Genomic DNA, 18,458 nt, shown 5'->3' with positions numbered 1-18,458 from the left:
TAAGACCAATTTGTCATGGGAGACCCTACCAGGGGCACAAAGTGCCCCTGACAACATAGCTCCTGGGATCATTAGGGCACTCAAACTCCTCCACCATGATAAGGTGATGGTTCAAGGAGGAGTCCTTTAATGAATAAATTCATCATTTAAAAGATGCCTTTTTAAAACTCAGCTCAAATCCTCTACATTACACAAGTCAAACACATAAATATTAAATAAATAACAAAGCTATTTATCCTTATTTTGCCCAATGTTGTTTTCCATCTTTCATGTCCATGGAGACATTAGAGGTGTTTTCATCATTAGGTCAAACTGAGATGCAGCCTATCTGCAGAACTTCCAGTAAGTAGTTGCATCATAGGAGACGAAAATTCAGGATGGGCGTGACTTTCCCGCAGCTGAGTCAGTGTCTGGGTTCACGTAGCCCAGGTTCCAGAGCAATCTATTAGGGTCACACTCAGATTGGGGGTTGGAAGTGGGGTTGTGTGTGTGTGTGTGTGGGGGGGGGGGGGGGTAGTCCCAGACAAGGCCAGGCAAGACCTGTGCTGGAAACAGACCATTTAAATGAGACCTGTAAAGAGCATGTGCCATCCCTCGTTCATTCAGCGTTCCTGGAGCCCAGTGGGACGTAGGAATTCAAAGGTAAGACAAATTACATTATCAGAAATTTATTTCCGTATTGGAAAAAAGGTGATTTGTACAACTTTTAAATACTTTTTTATTATTTCTATTTTTTACAAACACCACAAAAGTTGCACATTTTTACTTTACCTTATAGGATGCACATCCCTCTGGCACTCCTTTACATCGTCCTCATGGTGGCTCCTGAGGGAACAAGTCTTCCTACAAATGGTGAATCCATCAGAAATAACATCCACAGCATTTTAAACATTGCCCAGATAACTCTTGTGCACATCAGAAAACTAAACACAGAGGTATGTGCAGCATGCATTACAGGACATATTTAGATACAATTATTTCATGTGTGTGTAAATGTGTGACCAAAAGCTCTCCTCTTCAGTGGATGGTGCTTTCACAAATATAAGTTACGTCTCCACCCGTGACGAGCCTGGCTGAAATCTGTAAATACCTCCAACACTTGGACAGTGAACTGCAGAGCCCCTCCACGGAGCTCCTGAGCCAGATCCAGGCTGACGTCTCCAGCTTGGAAGGGAGGGTGCGCTTGCTCGCCTCCATGATGGACTGTCCCGTCCAGGACAGAACGAGCTCAGAGACCAGAGAGCATTTGTTCCCAGACAGCCAGCATTTCCTGACACTGGCCAAGGTGCAGCACTACCTGGAGAACCTGCACCTGAACAAGGACAAACTCAAGGTCTGCTAGCAAATGTTAAATCTGTATTTTTCTATTGCTTGTTATTTGCTTTTAGATTTTTAACAAGGCAACTTTAAAAATATGTAAATGTACAGGAATGAAGGGACAAAAGTCTTGAATGTGTCTTTATATATAAATATTTTTAGATATTTTGTTGTAAAACATTAAATCTGAAGGGCTTTTGCTGTTGTGTGCAACCAAAACTACAGTAAATATTACAGAAGCGATGATTTTATTTAAACTGAATGTTTATACTGATGTATTTTAACGAGTAGAAATACATTTTGCATTGCCAATATGTTTTAGGATGCTTTGTATTCCTTTATTTAATAAACTTTACAATGAAAATTCCAGAAAACTCAGAATATGACGTACTTTGGAGAAAAAAATCTACATTCTGTTATTTTAAACGTTCTTTTTCAGTATTCAGCAACAAAAAAGGTTAGATGACTGTGGACAGAAAGTGAAACAGGAATTTCCCAACATGTGTTATGCAATTTGTTCTAAAATTATAGCATGACTCATCACTTTTAAAACTATTGCTGGTTATATCCAGCACGTGCACGGCCCTGCTTCTTTTGAAGGGCGTTCTCTGTTTCAGCAGCATTTGTAACAACAGGCAGCTAACAATGCTTCTGAAACTCTGAGGAGAACATCTATGACTGATCATCTTCTGGAGTCGATCCAATCCAAGACAAACACCAGACATGGCTCTGACTCAATCACTCCTACTGATGCGGAGCTGAATCTTGGTGTGTTGGTGGATTAAAGTCATCCCCAAACAAATGTGCTGCAGTATCGTGTTGCATCACAAATTACATTTGATTTGACCCAAAGATTTATGAATCCATCATTTATCAACACAAGATCTCCGTAAGGAAATGTGTAAACAAACATAATTGGAATTTATTTAATAATCAGTAAAAATGGCACCCAATAATTAGTCTGTCTTTACATGGCCTTATCGGGTTACAGCTGTAGAGTTTGATGGATTGCACATGCAATCAAGAGACTGGTGCAGAATCAGTCCTGTTATTGTTGGTGGCTGCTTTAGGCTCCGCCCCTTCATGCTCCGTCCAGTAAACTTCCACCAAATGGATTTTTGGGCTTCCTGCCAAACCTCCTCTATCCCTCCTGCCAATTAACTCTTCTTGTCCTTTATCTTATCCGGGATGGAACAAAACAGTGAAGAATCCATAGCTGGAATTCTGTATGGAATTGCCACATAAACTCAATTCTGCCATGTGAATTACCTCGATTTTATTTTGTAAGAGCAAAAATAAGTCTGGAGAGATCAGATTCATATTTTTATTTTCTACTGTTGCGCAGAAACTAGATGCTTTCTCAGAAAACAACTCATAAATCAATATTTGTTGTTGGTAGATACACTGGTTACTGTGCAAAACAAACATTTAGAGTCAGAGTGACTTGCTAAAATGACCTTGAGCAAAAAGTATTTGCTTAAACTAATAAAACCCGAAACAAAGCAAATTAAAAGAGCTTTTTGGGTTTAAATCATAGTGCATGCCACAAATGTTCACATTTTAGGTATGAGGGAGCAAGTGGGCAGAGAGTTCAAGTAGTTCTGCAAAGTGGAAACGTACTCCTCCGGGTGGCATCGCAGGTGGGCGGCATGTGTAGACACCTCCCACTTCCTGCTGCTGATGGCCACGCCCCTTTGCTTCCAGAAATCCATCAGCCTGCCCAGGACAGCGGGGCTACACATGACGTCATTTTCACAGAAGAAGAAGAGGGCCGGAGAAGTGACTGGGCTGTTGTAGAAGACGTGGATGCTTCTCTCATAGAGGTCTGCAGTGTACGCTTTGAAAAGCCAGAAGTAGAACATGGCCGTTTTCCGGATGAAGCCCTCTAATCGAGGAATCAGGGTTTTGCCGAGACCTTTAAATGACAAGTTAGACTGAATTATGGAACAGTGTGCTTGCATGCACCTGAAACATGTGATGCTGCCTGAAATAAATTCATAAAGACAGACTTTGAATCACGGATGCTGATGTTATCGTCTGAAATTGGCATTAAAATGTGACGTCAGATATGGTCTGCGTGGGTTTTAACTCTTTTAATGACACAACTTTCACATACCATCCACATTTTCTACATTAAACTCTTCAGCTTCGGAGATCAATATTACTGAAAACACTATATGGAACAATTTGTTTTTGTTTTTTTACCTATGCTCTAAAATAAAAGGAATGTAATCCTGTTAAAAACTGGAGCAGAAGGTCATCAGATGATGAATTATTAACAGTTCAGACACACAAACCCACATCAACAGTAACCTGAGCTCCAATACAATTGTAGCAGATCACTTTCCCTCACCTGTTGCCATGTGCTCCAGTGAGCCGACCACTAGGCTGTCGTAGATGTGCCCTACAACCCTTTGTGCCAAACAGGCATGTCGTTTTGGCTCTTGAGCAACGTGGCTGAGCATCTGGGTGAAAGTGTATCCCCCGATGGAGGAAGCATGAACAAGTATGGCTCTGTTCGAGAACGATGGCTCCTCCAGAATACTCAGAACCTCCAACCCATAGCTGAGCCCCCATCGCGGCCACAGGAAGTGAATTACGCTGCTCTGAATCAGGAGGACATCCATGTCCCGGTCCAGGTAGAGGTCCCTGTATTTGGCCACGGCATCCGGCCGAGCGCCAAGCCAGGAGAAGAAAACGAGAAGTGGACGGGAGGAATATGACTGCTTTTGGGAGAAAACAGTCATGTGTGAAGCCGTTTCAGAGATTGGTGGAAAGGAGGAAGAATCTGAGAGGTCACTGACAGGCGGAGATGTGGGCGAAAGGGATGAGATAAGACAAGGAGGTCCAGAAGTATGGAAATCCTTGGCAGGACAAACCGCCTCAGATCGTGCCTCTGTAACTGGACTGTAATAATAAATCACACCACTGCGGATCCTTCTGGCTACAAATCTCTCTGTGATGACTTGATCAGATGTGGTTGAGTCTGTCTTGAAGAAACTAGAACAAAAGAAAAATCAGAATAGGTTTGGGTTTGATGAAGAACACAAAATTTTTCTACAAAAACACGTTAAATCATAAAAAGTACTCTAAGGTAGGGCTGCACAAGCGAAAAGAATTCAGACTCCCGTCAATTTTTCTATTCTGTTTATTTATAAAGCGCCAAATCACGACATGATTCGTCTCAAGGCACTTCACATAGTAAACCTCCCAATACAGGTCAGTTCATTAAGCCAATCAGTAAAACATTTCCTATATAAGGAACCCAGCAGATTGCAGACTTTACAGCAATCCTCATACTAAACAAGCATTTAGCGAGAGTGTGTCATGAGCCGGGGTGAGTACTCAGCACTTCATCTAATCATCTCGGAGTTTTTACCTGCAGGAGAGGGAGCGCAGCTGATCCGCATCAGACTCATCAGCGGGGCGGCTTTAAAAGGAGGACGGCTTTCCTCATTCGACGCCGGATGATTTTCTACTGCCTGGTAGATCCTAGCCTCACCGTGTTGTTTAAAGACTCGTCTCGTTTTTGCAAATCTTAAAACTTAGAAACTCGTTTTGACCTGAGCTCGTTTTCCTGGATATTCATCCACAGACTCAGACTCACCTCATCGTTGGATCCTTTCCCGTCTACGATTCATTCTCCGGTTCGTTTCCTGGATTCCTACTCCACCCAGCCGTCCCGCTCTCCACCGATCACGCTCTCTCTCCACTGCCTCATCCCCTTCCGCCTTGTCCGTGCCACTCACCACCCCGGTAATCACAAGTCTCTTCTGGATTTCACCCCGGCTCAACTCCCCTCCAGATTCAGCATGTACTTCCTCATCGTAAGTCCCGCCTTCTTACTTTCCTTCTGAACTACAATTCCCATCACTCACCTCTGGTCTCCCCCCTAGTTTCCGCTTCCGGATTCGTCCTTCCACTGGATTGCCGGAACGCCTTCAGTTCACGTCCATAATTAAATAAAATAATTATTTATTTTTCTTTACATCGTCTCTGTGCCTGATTCTGTATGTCTTGGGTTAGATACCTACCTCAAAACATGACAGAATCATCCGGCCAAGACTCTAACCCTACAGAATCGGCACTCGCTGACATTTCTCACAGATTGACCCAACAGGAACAGACCCTTCCGTTATTAATGGAACAGCTCTCTTCATCTAATCAACGCTATACACAATTGGAAGCCATGGTCCGTCAGATACATGAATCTCTTTCCCAACCTCGTCAACCACCTCCACCAGTGGAACCCTCCTCTTCTGCCTATGTAGCCACAGGACCTCCGCGACTGGAGGGAGCATCCCCCATGGAGGGTACCCATTTTCGCGTCGCCCCTTCACCACCATCTGTGACTTTCGGGGGTGAGTTCGATGAATGTCACAGTTTTATATTACAGTGTAAATTGGCCTTCGAACGTTGCCCTACAGCCTTCTCCACGGATTCATCAAGGATTTCGTACGTGGTGGGTCTTCTGCGAGGGAGGGCGCTAAGGTGGGCTGAAGCAAAGAGCCATAATGACTCGTTTCTAAACGGATCATTTAACGACTTTTTGGCGGACTTTAAATTAACTTTTGGTTGTTATGAGTCCTCCTCGGACATTAGAAAGAGACTCCTAAAGCTTTCCCAGGGAAGAAAAACAGTGGCGGACTTGGCGGTGGACTTCCGCATTTTGGCAGCCCGGACCACCTGGAATGAGGATGCCCTCATTGGAGCCTTCACCGAGGCGCTTAGTGACAAGGTGAGGGACCAGTTGGCCTTATGTCCTGAGCCTAGCTCTTTGGATGATCTCATCAGGCTGGCCATATCGATTGACAAACGCCAGCGGGAGCTAAGGAGACATGAACACGAGCCCCTAGCCTGTTCTGCTCAAGAACGTTCCCCTAGACCTCCTGGACGTCATGTTTCTGAACCCTCTGAGGAACCGATGCAGATGGGTAGGACAAGACTCACCCCAGAGGAGAAGCAACACCGTCAGAGATCTGGATTGTGCTTGTATTGTGGAACTGCTGGACATTTTGTTAATAGTTGCCCTGCACTGTTAAAAGGCAGAGCCCACCAATAAGGCTGGGACTATTGGTGGGTGGTACTTCTTCTTCTGTGAGTTCCCGGTGTTTCTTCCCCTGTGTTCTATCTGTTCCCTCCAGACAGATTACCATTGAGGCTCTATTGGATTCTGGATGCGAACAATCTCTTGTGGACCCCCATCTCGTGGAAGAATGGAATATACCCACTACCAAGCTGTCTATCCCTCTCTCAGTGTCCTCGCTCGATAACCGCAACCTGTCCACAATCACCCACCAGACCGTTCCCCTGCGCCTGTTGGTTTCAGGTAACCACACTGAAACCATAACTTTTTATGTGTTTCCCTCTCCTCAGTCCCCCCTAGTGTTGGGACATTCCTGGTTGGTTCGTCATAACCCTACAATGGACTGGAAGGAGAACAAGATACTCGGTTGGAGCTCAGAATGTTCTCTACTCTGCTTACGCTCAGCCTCTCCTGCCATTCCTGGTCATCCTTCTCCTCCATTGGAAAATATAGACCTGTCCACTGTCCCACCGGCTTACCATGACTTGAAACAGGTATTCAGTAAAGACCGAGCTTCCTCTCTACCTCCCCACAGGCCGTTTGACTGCGCAATAGACCTCCTGCCGGGAGCTCCCTTACCATCAAGTCGTCTTTACCATCTATCTAAACCAGAGAGGGAAAGCATGGAGCGCTACATCCAAGACTGTCTTGCAGCTGGAACCATTCGTCCCTCTTCATCTCCTCTGGGCGCCGGGTTCTTTTTCGTTCCTAAGAAGGACGGCAGCCTTAGACCTTGCGTTGACTACCGAGGTTTGAATCAAATCACAATCCGGAATAAATACCCTCTGCCTTTACTCTCCTCCACTTTTGAACCCATCCAGGACTCAACCATTTTCAGCCGTCTGGACCTCCGAAATGCTTATCACCTGGTGAGAGTGAGAGAAGGAGATGAATGGAAGACAGCATTCAAAACACCCCTAGGACACTTCGAATACTTGGTAATGCCCTTTGGACTCACGAATGCTCCAGCCGTCTTCCAATCCCTGGTGAACTCAGTACTAGGTGATTTTCTGAATCGTTTTGTGACTGTGTATTTGGATGATATTTTGATCTTTTCCCAGAACCAGGAACAGCACACTCAGCACGTGAGAGCGGTATTACAACGGTTGCTAGAAAATCGCCTCTACGTAAAAGCAGAGAAGTGCAAATTTCATGTGTCCACGGTGAAGTTTCTGGGATTTGTGATTGAGAGCGGGCGGCTGAGAGCAGATCCGGAGAAGGTGCAGGCTGTCGCAGAATGGCCCACACCCACCACCAGAAAGCAACTACAGAGGTTTCTTGGGTTTTCTAACTTCTATCGTCGCTTTATCAGGAACTACAGTCAAACTGCTGCTCCATTAACCAACCTGACATCCATAAATAAACCTTTTGTGTGGTCCTCCAAAGCAGAGTTAGCTTTCAAAGAACTCAAAAGCAAATTCACTAATGCCCCTATACTACATCGTCCTGATCCGCAGCGCCAGTTTATCCTGGAGGTCGATGCCTCGGACACCGGGGTCGGAGCTGTGCTCTCTCAGATCGCAGAGGGGGATAAGAAGCTTCACCCTTGTGCCTTCTTTTCCCGTCGTTTAACGCCAGCTGAAAGTAGGTACGACGTTGGTGACCGCGAGCTCCTGGCTGTGAAGTTGGCGATCGAAGAGTGGAGACATTGGTTGGAGGGAGCAGAGACCCCATTTCTCATATGGACGGACCATAAAAATCTCATTTACCTAAGGGAGGCAAAACAGCTGAACCCTCGCCAATACCGCTGGTCTCTTTTCTTTTCCCGATTCAACTTCCAGCTATCATACAGACCCGGTTCTAAAAACACGAAGCCTGACGCCCTTTCCAGGCAATATGCCTTGGATCGGGAAACTGAACCTGCCACAATCCTTCCCCCCAGCTGTGTCATAGGTGGGGTCACGTGGGAGATACGAAACCAGGTCCTGGAGGCGCTCAAGACCGACCCTGGACCTAACAACTGCCCTCCGGGAAGATTGTATGTGTCCCAACCACTCAGAAGTAAGGTTATCCACTGGGCGCATACAGGCAAGTTCTCCCTTCATCCAGGGGTGGGAAGAACGGTGGCCCTCATTAGGAGGTCGTTTTGGTGGCCATCCATGTACAAGGATGCCAAAGACTATGTTTCGGGTTGCCACACTTGTTCCCAGCAAAAGGGGGACCATCGTCCTCCGGCAGGATTCTTACAGCCTCTACCCATTCCGTCACGCCCCTGGTCCCACATTGCCCTGGATTTCGTTTGTGGTCTCCCCAATTCACGTGGTTTCACGGTCATTCTCACAGTTGTTGATCGGTTCTCCAAGGCATGTCACCTTGTCCCTCTTAAATCTCTCCCTTCCTCTGCAGACACAGCGCAGCTCCTGGTTAAACATGTCTTCCGTCTCCATGGGATTCCTGAGGAGATCCTGTCAGATCGTGGTCCACAGTTTGTGTCTCGTGTTTGGAAGGAGTTTGCGGAGGCCCTTGGAGCTCAGGTGGCGCTAACCTCCGGACACCACCCTCAAACAAATGGTCAATGCGAGCGCATGAACCAGGAGCTCGGAGCCATGCTGCGCTGTGTCTGCTCTACGCATCCTTCCTCCTGGAGCACTCATCTCCCTTGGGTCGAATATGCTCACAACAGTCACGTTTCCTCGGCTACAGGTCAGTCTCCCTTTGAGTCCTCCCTTGGCTACCAACCCTCACTCTTTCCCCAGCAGTCCCTGGTGTCACCCTCTGTTCCCCACTTCCTCCGTGGGGCCCGTAGAGCCTGGAGATCCACCAGAGCGGCGCTTGACCGCACGGCCAGGCGGAACAAGCAATTGGCAGATCGCCGGCGGCGCCCGGCACCCGTCTACGCCCCTGGACAGTCGGTGTGGTTGTCCTCCAAGGACATTCCCCTCAAGGCCTCGGCCCGCAAGTTGTCCCCGAGGTTCATAGGTCCGTTTCAGGTCCTCGACGTCCCCTCAGCCACCACTGTTCGTCTGGACCTTCCCTCTTCCCTCCGTGTTCACCCTGTGTTCCATGTGTCCCTTGTGAAGCCTGTTGTCTCCAGTCCCCTCTGTCCTTCTCCTCCTCCCCCTCCTCCGGCTCGCCTCTACAAGGGGGGCCTTGTTTATTCTGTCCGCAGGATCCTGGCCTCTCGTCGTCGGGGGCGCGGCGTCCAGTACCTCATTGACTGGGAGGGGTACGGTCCGGAGGAACGTTCTTGGGTACCTGGTTCCTTCATTGAGGATCCTTCCCTCATCCGGGAATTTGAGGCTACCTCTGCCAGGACGCCAGGGGGCGTCCGTTGAGGGGGGGGTACTGTCATGAGCCGGGGTGAGTACTCAGCACTTCATCTAATCATCTCGGAGTTTTTACCTGCAGGAGAGGGAGCGCAGCTGATCCGCATCAGACTCATCAGCGGGGCGGCTTTAAAAGGAGGACGGCTTTCCTCATTCGACGCCGGATGATTTTCTACTGCCTGGTAGATCCTAGCCTCACCGTGTTGTTTAAAGACTCGTCTCGTTTTTGCAAATCTTAAAACTTAGAAACTCGTTTTGACCTGAGCTCGTTTTCCTGGATATTCATCCACAGACTCAGACTCACCTCATCGTTGGATCCTTTCCCGTCTACGATTCATTCTCCGGTTCGTTTCCTGGATTCCTACTCCACCCAGCCGTCCCGCTCTCCACCGATCACGCTCTCTCTCCACTGCCTCATCCCCTTCCGCCTTGTCCGTGCCACTCACCACCCCGGTAATCACAAGTCTCTTCTGGATTTCACCCCGGCTCAACTCCCCTCCAGATTCAGCATGTACTTCCTCATCGTAAGTCCCGCCTTCTTACTTTCCTTCTGAACTACAATTCCCATCACTCACCTCTGGTCTCCCCCCTAGTTTCCGCTTCCGGATTCGTCCTTCCACTGGATTGCCGGAACGCCTTCAGTTCACGTCCATAATTAAATAAAATAATTATTTATTTTTCTTTACATCGTCTCTGTGCCTGATTCTGTATGTCTTGGGTTAGATACCTACCTCAAAACATGACAGAGTGGAGAGGAAAACTCCCTTTTAACAGGAAGAAACCTCCAAAGGATCCTGGCTCAGTATAAGCAGCCATCCTCCACGACTCACTGGGGATCAAGAAGACAGAGCAGACGTGTGTGTGTGTGTGTGTGTGTGTGTGTGTGTGTGTGTGTGTGATTTTTTTATTCTTTTTTAATATCTTTGTTTTTGATTTTTTTGTTTTTTAGTTAAGTATTTGTAGACTAGTGAACTAGACCAAATTCTTGCTTTGCAAAGTTTGGTCTGGGAACGCTCCTTTGGAACCTCCGCAGCCCCTAGCAGCATTCTGGCTGGCCAATCACAGCTCTCTATAGGGGTTTCAAACACAGAGAGAGCTGTGATTGGTCCATAATGGTGGGCCATTCATAACGCTCTATCTCCTTTGTGAACCAGTCACAGAGCTTTATCTGCTTTGTGGGCCAATCAAGGCCACAGGTGGAAAGTAACGAATTACATTTACTTGCGTTACTGTAATTGAGTAGATTTTTTGCGCATTTATACTTTTTAAGTAGTCTTTAAAATCTGTATTTTTACTTTTACTTAAGTATTGTTTTTTGTAAGTATTGTACTTCGCTACATTGTTTATCTTATCCGTTACCGAGTAAAAAAAACAACATTGTAAAACACTGTGTCGGCACGGTTCGCACTGGATTCATACGATGATTCAGACACAACCACAGAGAAGAGAGACGAGAGTATAAACATATACATATGTAGAAGCGTCTTAACGCGCTCGAGAGTGATCCAGCGCTTAATGAAGTGTCTATGTGTATATGTCTACACTGGTAAGACCCAAACACGAAAGTGCTGCGGACGCTGAAGGCGCGCACCAGAAGAACTGAGTGCTTAAGTTACGAGAGTGTAACGGGGTACGAAGGAAAGGATAAGAAACACTAACTGACTACTCGTATGACTGGAGGATCACCTAAGATCAAAACTTGTGAGAAGGAATGAAGGGATGTCTGAGCGGTCAACAGGTGAGTTGAACTTCTTAGTGTGAAGCATGTGTTCAGTGACCTTACAGTGCAATGATGATGGGTAGGAGAAGAAAATAGGTGCTAATGGTACGAGAAAGATAGCCTGGCCTGCCAGACTCCTCCTGTTTAATTCACGTCATACACAGCGATGCTCAATTTCTCATAAACAACGAAGACAGCGGCGGAGTTCGCTGCGGCTCTTTCCTCTGTTCTAAATGACTCAGATGTCTTTAAAACCACAAGTAGAAGCGCTACAAGCATTTCTTCTAAAAAATAAAAGATGTTTGTGCCATTGTCAGACGCTATTTTTTTTTTACTACAACTAGAAATCTACCACGTCGTGTGGTACAGTCAGGATTTCCTTCTTTTTTCTGATTGGTCATTTTTGAGCTTCCTAGTCCCGCCCCTCAAGTGATCTTCCAGCTAAAAGAAAAACTCAGCAGACTGGAGACTGTCTCCAAGATGTGTCTGCCACTCTTCAGAGCCATTCAGGATGGTGTCCAAAAGCACTTTGGTGAGATGATGGAAGACCCTGAGCTGACTGCTGTTGCAATCCTTCTTCCAAAGTTCAAGACCACCTGGACTGAGAGGCACGATATCATTGAAGCAGGCAATTTTTTATAATTTAATATCATACCTTAATCTGTTTCTTATTCATTTCAATCCTGTCAACATACTTAAAGTTCAATTATACGAGTCTGTCGACACAAATTATAGTGTTTGTAAGGCATGTATTACTAAAAACATAATTGCCAGATATATTAAATATTTGTTATGTATTTGTCATTCAACAGGTTTGATCAATATGAGAAGACATCTTGACCAGATGGCAGAGGCTGGGGCGGAGCAAGTAAAGCAACAGTCATCACATCTTACCCTCATCTTCAGTCCATCGGTCCCAGCGTGCTCTCTATAATTAATGCTTCTCTGGTTTCTGGTCAGGTCCCTGCTTACTTTAAGAACGATGTAATCCACCCGCTTCTTAAAAACCCGAGTCTCGACTCCTCTCTCCATAGCAGCTTCAGACCCATCTCTAAACTTCCGTTCATCTCCAAGATCTTGGAAAAGGTTGTGGCTAAACAACTCACAGCTGCTCTTGATGAACATAACATCTATGATAGCTTCCAGTCAGGTTTTCGTAGAGCTGATTCTACTGAAACAGCTCTCCTTAGGGTCTCTAATGACCTTCTGACTCACAGTGATGCAGGGGACTGTTCTGTGGCAAGGTCAAGTCTCTGAGCAACACTATATTAGACGCCATGTCTTCTACGGGAGCCTGTGAATAAAAAATTTATTTACTGATTTGTAACAAGTTAAAAAACTTTCTGCATTCATAAACTTCTTATAATTCATAAAATGTGTTTCTTCTCCGGGCTCTTGGAAAGTACAGATGCTTTTTTTTCTCCTCTCCCTCCCTCGTCATCCCAAGGCTCTTTGTCCTGTCTTTGTGCGCACGGCGCTTTCTGCATTTTTTCTGGAAACTGGAAATTATTAAAAATGGATCTGGTCAGTTGGTCTCTCAACGCGATTGACAACATTTTTTCAACGATGAGAACGGGAGAAGGGGCTCTGGGCTACCCCTCTGGGACTGAGCCAGCCGGGAATATCATGGACTCCTGGAAACAGTGGAACCTGATCTGCCTCTCTCAACTGTCTGTAGAGGATTCTGAAGATGTCTGGATATTCATGGTTTTGGTGTCAGGATTCCTGCTGTTTGGCCTGAGCGGTTACCTGGCTTACCGGAAAATTAACGAGCTTTCGAGGAATATTGGCTCAATACCGGAGCTCAGGGATGGAATGCATCGTGCTGTGAGCGCACAAACTCATATAATTGTCGAGATGAGTCGTAAGCTTGGAACTTTGGCTGAGATTCAGACTCTGGCACAGAAGATGGATTCCATCAAGGAGCGAGTTGATGGATCAGCACGGATTGGGATAGATTAATTACGCCATTATTGGATCTAGAGAGGTTGAAGACAAACAGAACACTAAGGCAGAGAGGAAATTGTCTCCGTCTGTCCCCAAAACAATTCTTATCTGAATCTGGTGCCCTTGGAGCCTGTGAGGCTGAAATGTAAACTCCCCCCTCAGAAGAAATGTGTAATGCTGCTGTCGCTATGGAAACTCTTTCTCCCTATCCCAGCCTGGGCGGGACTGTGACCGGTGAAGGCTGTGGAACCGTATCCAGGAGTCAATGTGCCCTCTAATCCATTATCTCCCTCCCCTGTCCAAACGGAGGTGGTGAGCGCTGCTCTTGCGGCTGCACACTCTGAAGTGAGGAGAGTCCCAACCCTACCTCCCCACCTAGAGGACACTTATGTAATGTTTGAAGTCTGTGTGCATATCTGTCTGAGGTGTTTATTTTTTTTTTTTTTTTGCATAGCAAAGCTGCCATCTCGGTTGAGGGTAACTCTGAAGTGCCTTTTTTCCCTCCCCCTGACTCTACCCTCATATAAACCCTCTTGATCTATAACGGTAGCGCGACTCGGGTTGCGAATGACCACAGTCACCAATTCTTGTCATGTGTCTGTGTATGTATGTCTGATCTCAGAATTGTGTGTACTGAAACTCTAATTTCCCTCTGGGATTAATAAAGTATTATTGAATTGAATGGAATTGAAACGTTGTACACATTTACCTCTTCGCTCGTTACCCGTGATGAAAAGGAGTCCGATGTGCTTGTTGTCATTTTGCTGGAGGTTGTGCTCCCAGAGGTTTTTGACCCTAATGGCCATCCGTTGGTAAGGTCTCACTCAAACATAAAAGTACTGTTTGCTTGCAAGGATTTAGGTACGTACTGCCCCCATCACCAAGGAAAGTACACATAGTCACATTAATAGTAATTCAAAAATAGTTTTACACTTTACCATATTGCTCCCATTGTAGTTGTGGACATTTAAATAACTGTGACAAATATAATATTGTGGTGTGTTTACAAGTTTGTAACTTAGTTTGGAGTATTTAACATAGGAACTCTACAATTAATTTCTTATTATTTGATAGCAATGTCCAAATGTGAAAATATCAGGTAACATTTTTAGATAAACCCAATTAACTGGCCTCGCTAAACTGAAAAGTCTCATTAATCCAGTTGACTGGCCGCCAGTGGCAACTTGTCCATAGGGGGCGCTAGGATGTCAGCCCACCAGTCTCACAGAAAGAAGAAGAATAAGAACGTAGGAATCATACACTGTAAAAAAAAAAAAAAGAAACTAAACGATCTACACATCATACAGACTATATGTGCTGTGTATAATCTGCATTTAAGTATAGTTTATAATTGTTATTTACACTTTTACCATGACCGAATCATCTTGTTATGCATTTCCTGTTCCTTTTGGGTGCAGTAATCTCACCCATTGGTCCAATCCCAATACTCGCACTGCACCTTGCAGAAAGTGCACTTGGTGAAAGTGTACAGTAAGGCTTAGAGTGCGTGGCACACAAATATACAAATAATTGCCAAATTGAGACCAGGAGCATTGCGAAATAGACTGCAACGAATGCCGGGATGCTGGTTGCTGGGATACTTTTTTACAAAAACATTTATTAACAACTTTCAAACAACAACCAAAGAATGATTGGAAATAAAATTTACATTCATTAATGCTTTGTCTAAAAGTTTCAGACTTTCATTAGAAAAAACATTTTCAGAGAAAGAATGCAGCAGTGGTTTGTTGTAATACACTTCACCCAGGTCCGCATCGCTGCTGACTTGGGTGAAGTGCAGAAGCATGAAGCAGGGCAACAGTAAAGATGCAGAAACTACCGTTGTTAAAAGAAATGTGTTTCATTTAAAAAATGTGGGCGCAATTTTAATTGTCAAAAACTCCAGTGAACCAACCAACCCCCCCACCAACCCAACCACTGCGGCCGCTTATCTGATCTAGGCCTAGTCCACACGTAGCCGGGGTTTTTTAAAAATGAATATCCGCCCCTCCAAAAACTTGCATCTACACCACCGCGTTTTTAAAAAAAAAAAAACGTCCACACGTACCCGGATAAATACGTTGTTAAGGACATGCCAGACCTGTAGGCGGCAGTACTTCCCCCGTTCTTAACCTCGTCCTTTGTCTGTGGTCTTCCGCAACGAGCAGTAATTCCACTTGCAAAAACAAACAAGCAAAAAGAGCTTGGACAATTGATGGATCGGGTAGTGACAGAGCGCAGCTCTGAGGGCATCCATGATGTCGGCTAGTGTAAACACAGGTCGCACACGTGATGTCAGCATTTTTTGTCGCGGAAAGTGACGTTGCGGACCTTAAAACTCCGGTTTTGTCCGTCCACACGCAGACACCCAAAACGGAGAAAACGCAGATCTTCACTTTGGCCGGAGTTTTTAAAAAGATCCGTTTTCGTGTGAAAAAAATCCGTTTTCGTGTGGATGACAAACGTAGAAAAATATCTACGTTTTGGCAGATCCCCGGCTACGTGTGGACAGGGCCCTAATCTCTAAATGGAGGCTGATCGTAGAACAGGTTGAGTTAATCGTTTCCTTTCCATAAAACTCCCTTTAGAATATCTGAACTGCCCCTTTAAAATTAAGGATATACATGATAAATGCACTTATAGCACCTTTCAGAGTCAGAGGACTCCAAAGGACTTTACACTTCAGTCATTCACCCCTTCACATGCTGGTGGTGATTGTAGCCACAGCTGACCTGGGGCATGCTGACGTAGGCAAGGCTGCCTACCACCAGTAGGCAAGGGGGGCAAGGGGGGATGAAGTGTCTTGCCCAAGGACACATCAGCAGACTTCCCAGCAGAAAGCCTGAATTGATCCTGCAACCTTTCGATAACTGGACAACCAACTCCTCCTCCTTAGCAACTGCTGCCCCAATTATGTTTAAATACACTGAACAAACATTGTTTTTGCTCCCATTTTCATTGGAGAGTAGCACACCTGTCTAATCAGCACCTTGATAAGCCACACCTGTGAGGTGGGATGGAGTGTCTCTGCAAAAGGAAGAACTCACTAACCCAGATTTATGAATAACATTTGAGAGTAATATATATTTTGTTTGTAGAAAATGTTTCAGATCTTTGGAGTTCAGCTCATGAAACATTGGAGGAAAAACAAACATTTATATTTTTGTTGGCTTTCCTTTGCTCCAGAATAAGGCTATTTATGGAGTCAGTGATGTGTTTTTCCTTCAGCGATTACAGAACTTAAGCCATTTTTACTGTATCATTTTCTGCTTTAAGATTACTTTTCTCTCTAAAAGCTTCATTTGAATTCTTACGAATCTTACGAACATTTTTTACATAATAGGCTACATTTCTGTCAACAATGAATGGAATTTTCTGCTTCAAGGTTATTTGACAACCCAACTAGACGTCATATCTCCGTGATGACGTATTAGTCTACAAGTGACGTATGCTGCACATCCCTAAATGTCTGTTTGGTGTAAATAATGATGGAAAAGCACAAAGAAGGTAACTGAATGTGATCGAATGGAATTTGAAACGTCATTCTTTGTTGTTTAAATGACCAAACGGTAGTTTAATGTGACGTCTACCTCGTGGAGAGTGGCAGGTTCCCCATGCTGAGACGGACTGGAGTGTGTTGTAGTCCTCCTGGTTCTCCGTAACGTCGGCCGGTTTCCCGTAGCTACGAGCAGCCAGCTGAATGTGCCGGTAACGGACAGCAGCCCCTGCTCATATAGATCCTCTGCCCCTTTAAATTCCCGCAGCCGTGAGCGCGCGCGCTCGCGCCCGTCAAGGACTCTCAAACAAAATGGGGCACTAAAACACCTCAACACCTCAACGTGAAAGAAAATTAACACCGTTAATCTAAATAAAGTGATTTGTAAGTTTGTAAGTGATACTTTGGAGGCCATCAGCATTAATGCAACAGAAACAGGCAGACCACTCATCAGGCTAAATAAAGAAACATGAGAAGGTCAAACTGAACCACTTTTGTTCTGACCAACTAACTTAATAACTGCCGTACCAGTGTTGCACCACAAGATGGAGCCAGATTCCTATAATTAGGTTGTCCCACGTCCTCGAGGAACGTGATTTTTCATTTATATTATGACATCATAGACAGACTGCTATAATGCCATTATTAATATAACTTTTAAAGCATTTAAAGACGGTGCAGGCTACCTCTTGTGCATAAGGTACCCGGTATACACATGAAATACCTTCAATCAAATGTAATCCTTGTTTAGATTTTCCCATACATGCTTATTTTAGGTCTGTTTTAAGCAGTACAACAAATAAATTCAAATAACCGAAAACATTTCTAATAAAGTTTTCATTGCAGGTGGGGCATTATAGCTGAATATATAATGTTTAATCTTTTTTCGATTCTCAGTCATCATTTCTGACTACTTTACAGCCAGACGGGGGGGGGGGGGGGGGGGGGGGGGGGGGGGGGGGCGGCGATGCACATGACCCGAAATAGATATTAATTGAATCTGGCAAAAAAGTTTTTGGGATTAAACTGGATTACTGCATCTTTACCGGCCAAAGGGTGAGTCAACCTGTGTGTTTTAGCTATTGTTTATTGAAAATCAAGCCACTTGTTTTGATTTGAATCAGAAGTGATTATTGCAAAGGCACATTTTTGGTTTAAATATGTAAAAACATGTATTATAATCTGAGATCTATTTCTGAAAACATATCACATTAAGGAATAACTCGATAGCAAAAAAAAAATCTAAATCAAAACTATAGTTTTGCTATTTTAACATGACTCTTTAGGCTACAGGAAAAGTCCGAGGTGCTTTTCTAAACTCAGTGGGGCCACTTTCAGGCTCAGCCAGCCAGAAAAAACGTTTAAATCCCACAATAACATAACTCTCACCATACAGAGGCCATGCTCCTCATACCAACAGCTCCCTCTCTATTCTACACATCATTCCCATTTTACATCATCCACTTGAACATCCCCTCCCCCATCACGGCTGATTTTCTATACGTTCTCTTTCGCTTAAAAAAAACCTCCATCAAAAGAAAAGGGGCTGCGGGGACCACCTCAACTGCTGGCACTCTACCCCAAGGTCTGTCCTTTGTTGCTTTGTTGCATGGCCGCTATTGTCCA

General features: G+C 45.0%; 2 protein-coding genes across 3 annotated transcripts; one reads left to right on the top strand and one right to left on the bottom strand.

Annotated features, from left to right (window-relative positions):
* The first annotated feature begins 660 nt into the window (after positions 1 to 660).
* lepb (leptin b) lies at positions 661 to 1,342 on the top strand. Its single transcript, XM_015959790.3, is given in 2 exon segments — positions 661 to 935; positions 1,022 to 1,342. Coding segments are annotated over 2 exon segments (477 nt in total). The 5' UTR covers positions 661 to 779.
* Positions 1,343 to 2,627: 1,285 nt separating this feature from the next.
* Positions 2,628 to 17,087, bottom strand: LOC107385704 (transmembrane protein 53). 2 transcript variants are annotated; one of them, XM_015959778.3, is made up of 3 exons: positions 16,927 to 17,087; positions 3,671 to 4,317; positions 2,628 to 3,232 (listed from the first exon to the last, which is right to left on the bottom strand). In XM_015959778.3, the coding sequence occupies exons 1-3, from the start codon at positions 16,950 to 16,952 to the stop codon at positions 2,871 to 2,873; spliced, it is 1,035 nt and encodes a 344-aa protein (XP_015815264.3). In that variant the 5' UTR covers positions 16,953 to 17,087; the 3' UTR covers positions 2,628 to 2,870. The 2 variants fall into 2 exon arrangements, 1 of the variants encoding a protein (XP_015815264.3); XR_011519199.1 differs by lacking the exon at positions 3,671 to 4,317 and having other exon boundaries at positions 3,094 to 3,232; positions 16,927 to 17,063.
* Between the last annotated feature and the right edge of the window lie 1,371 nt (positions 17,088 to 18,458).

This window comes from Nothobranchius furzeri, chromosome 1, assembly GCF_043380555.1.
Source record: "Nothobranchius furzeri strain GRZ-AD chromosome 1, NfurGRZ-RIMD1, whole genome shotgun sequence".
NCBI classification, from domain to species: Eukaryota; Metazoa; Chordata; class Actinopteri; order Cyprinodontiformes; family Nothobranchiidae; genus Nothobranchius; species Nothobranchius furzeri.
Note: the sequence above shows the minus strand (reverse complement) of the source record. Positions and strands in the feature narration are given on the sequence as shown.

What these genes read in the sequence shown, in the direction of transcription:
- LOC107385704 (XM_015959778.3), bottom strand. Translation starts at nt 16,952, where the DNA reads ATGGGGAACCTGCCACTCTCCACGAG. An exon ending in AACCTGCCACTCTCCACGAG is followed by an intron (nt 4,318 to 16,926) that starts GTAGACGTCACA and finishes CTTTTGTTCTAG; the next exon opens with TTTCTTCAAGACAGACTCAA. An exon ending in ACTGGAGCACATGGCAACAG is followed by an intron (nt 3,233 to 3,670) that starts GTGAGGGAAAGT and finishes TGTCATTTAAAG; the next exon opens with GTCTCGGCAAAACCCTGATT.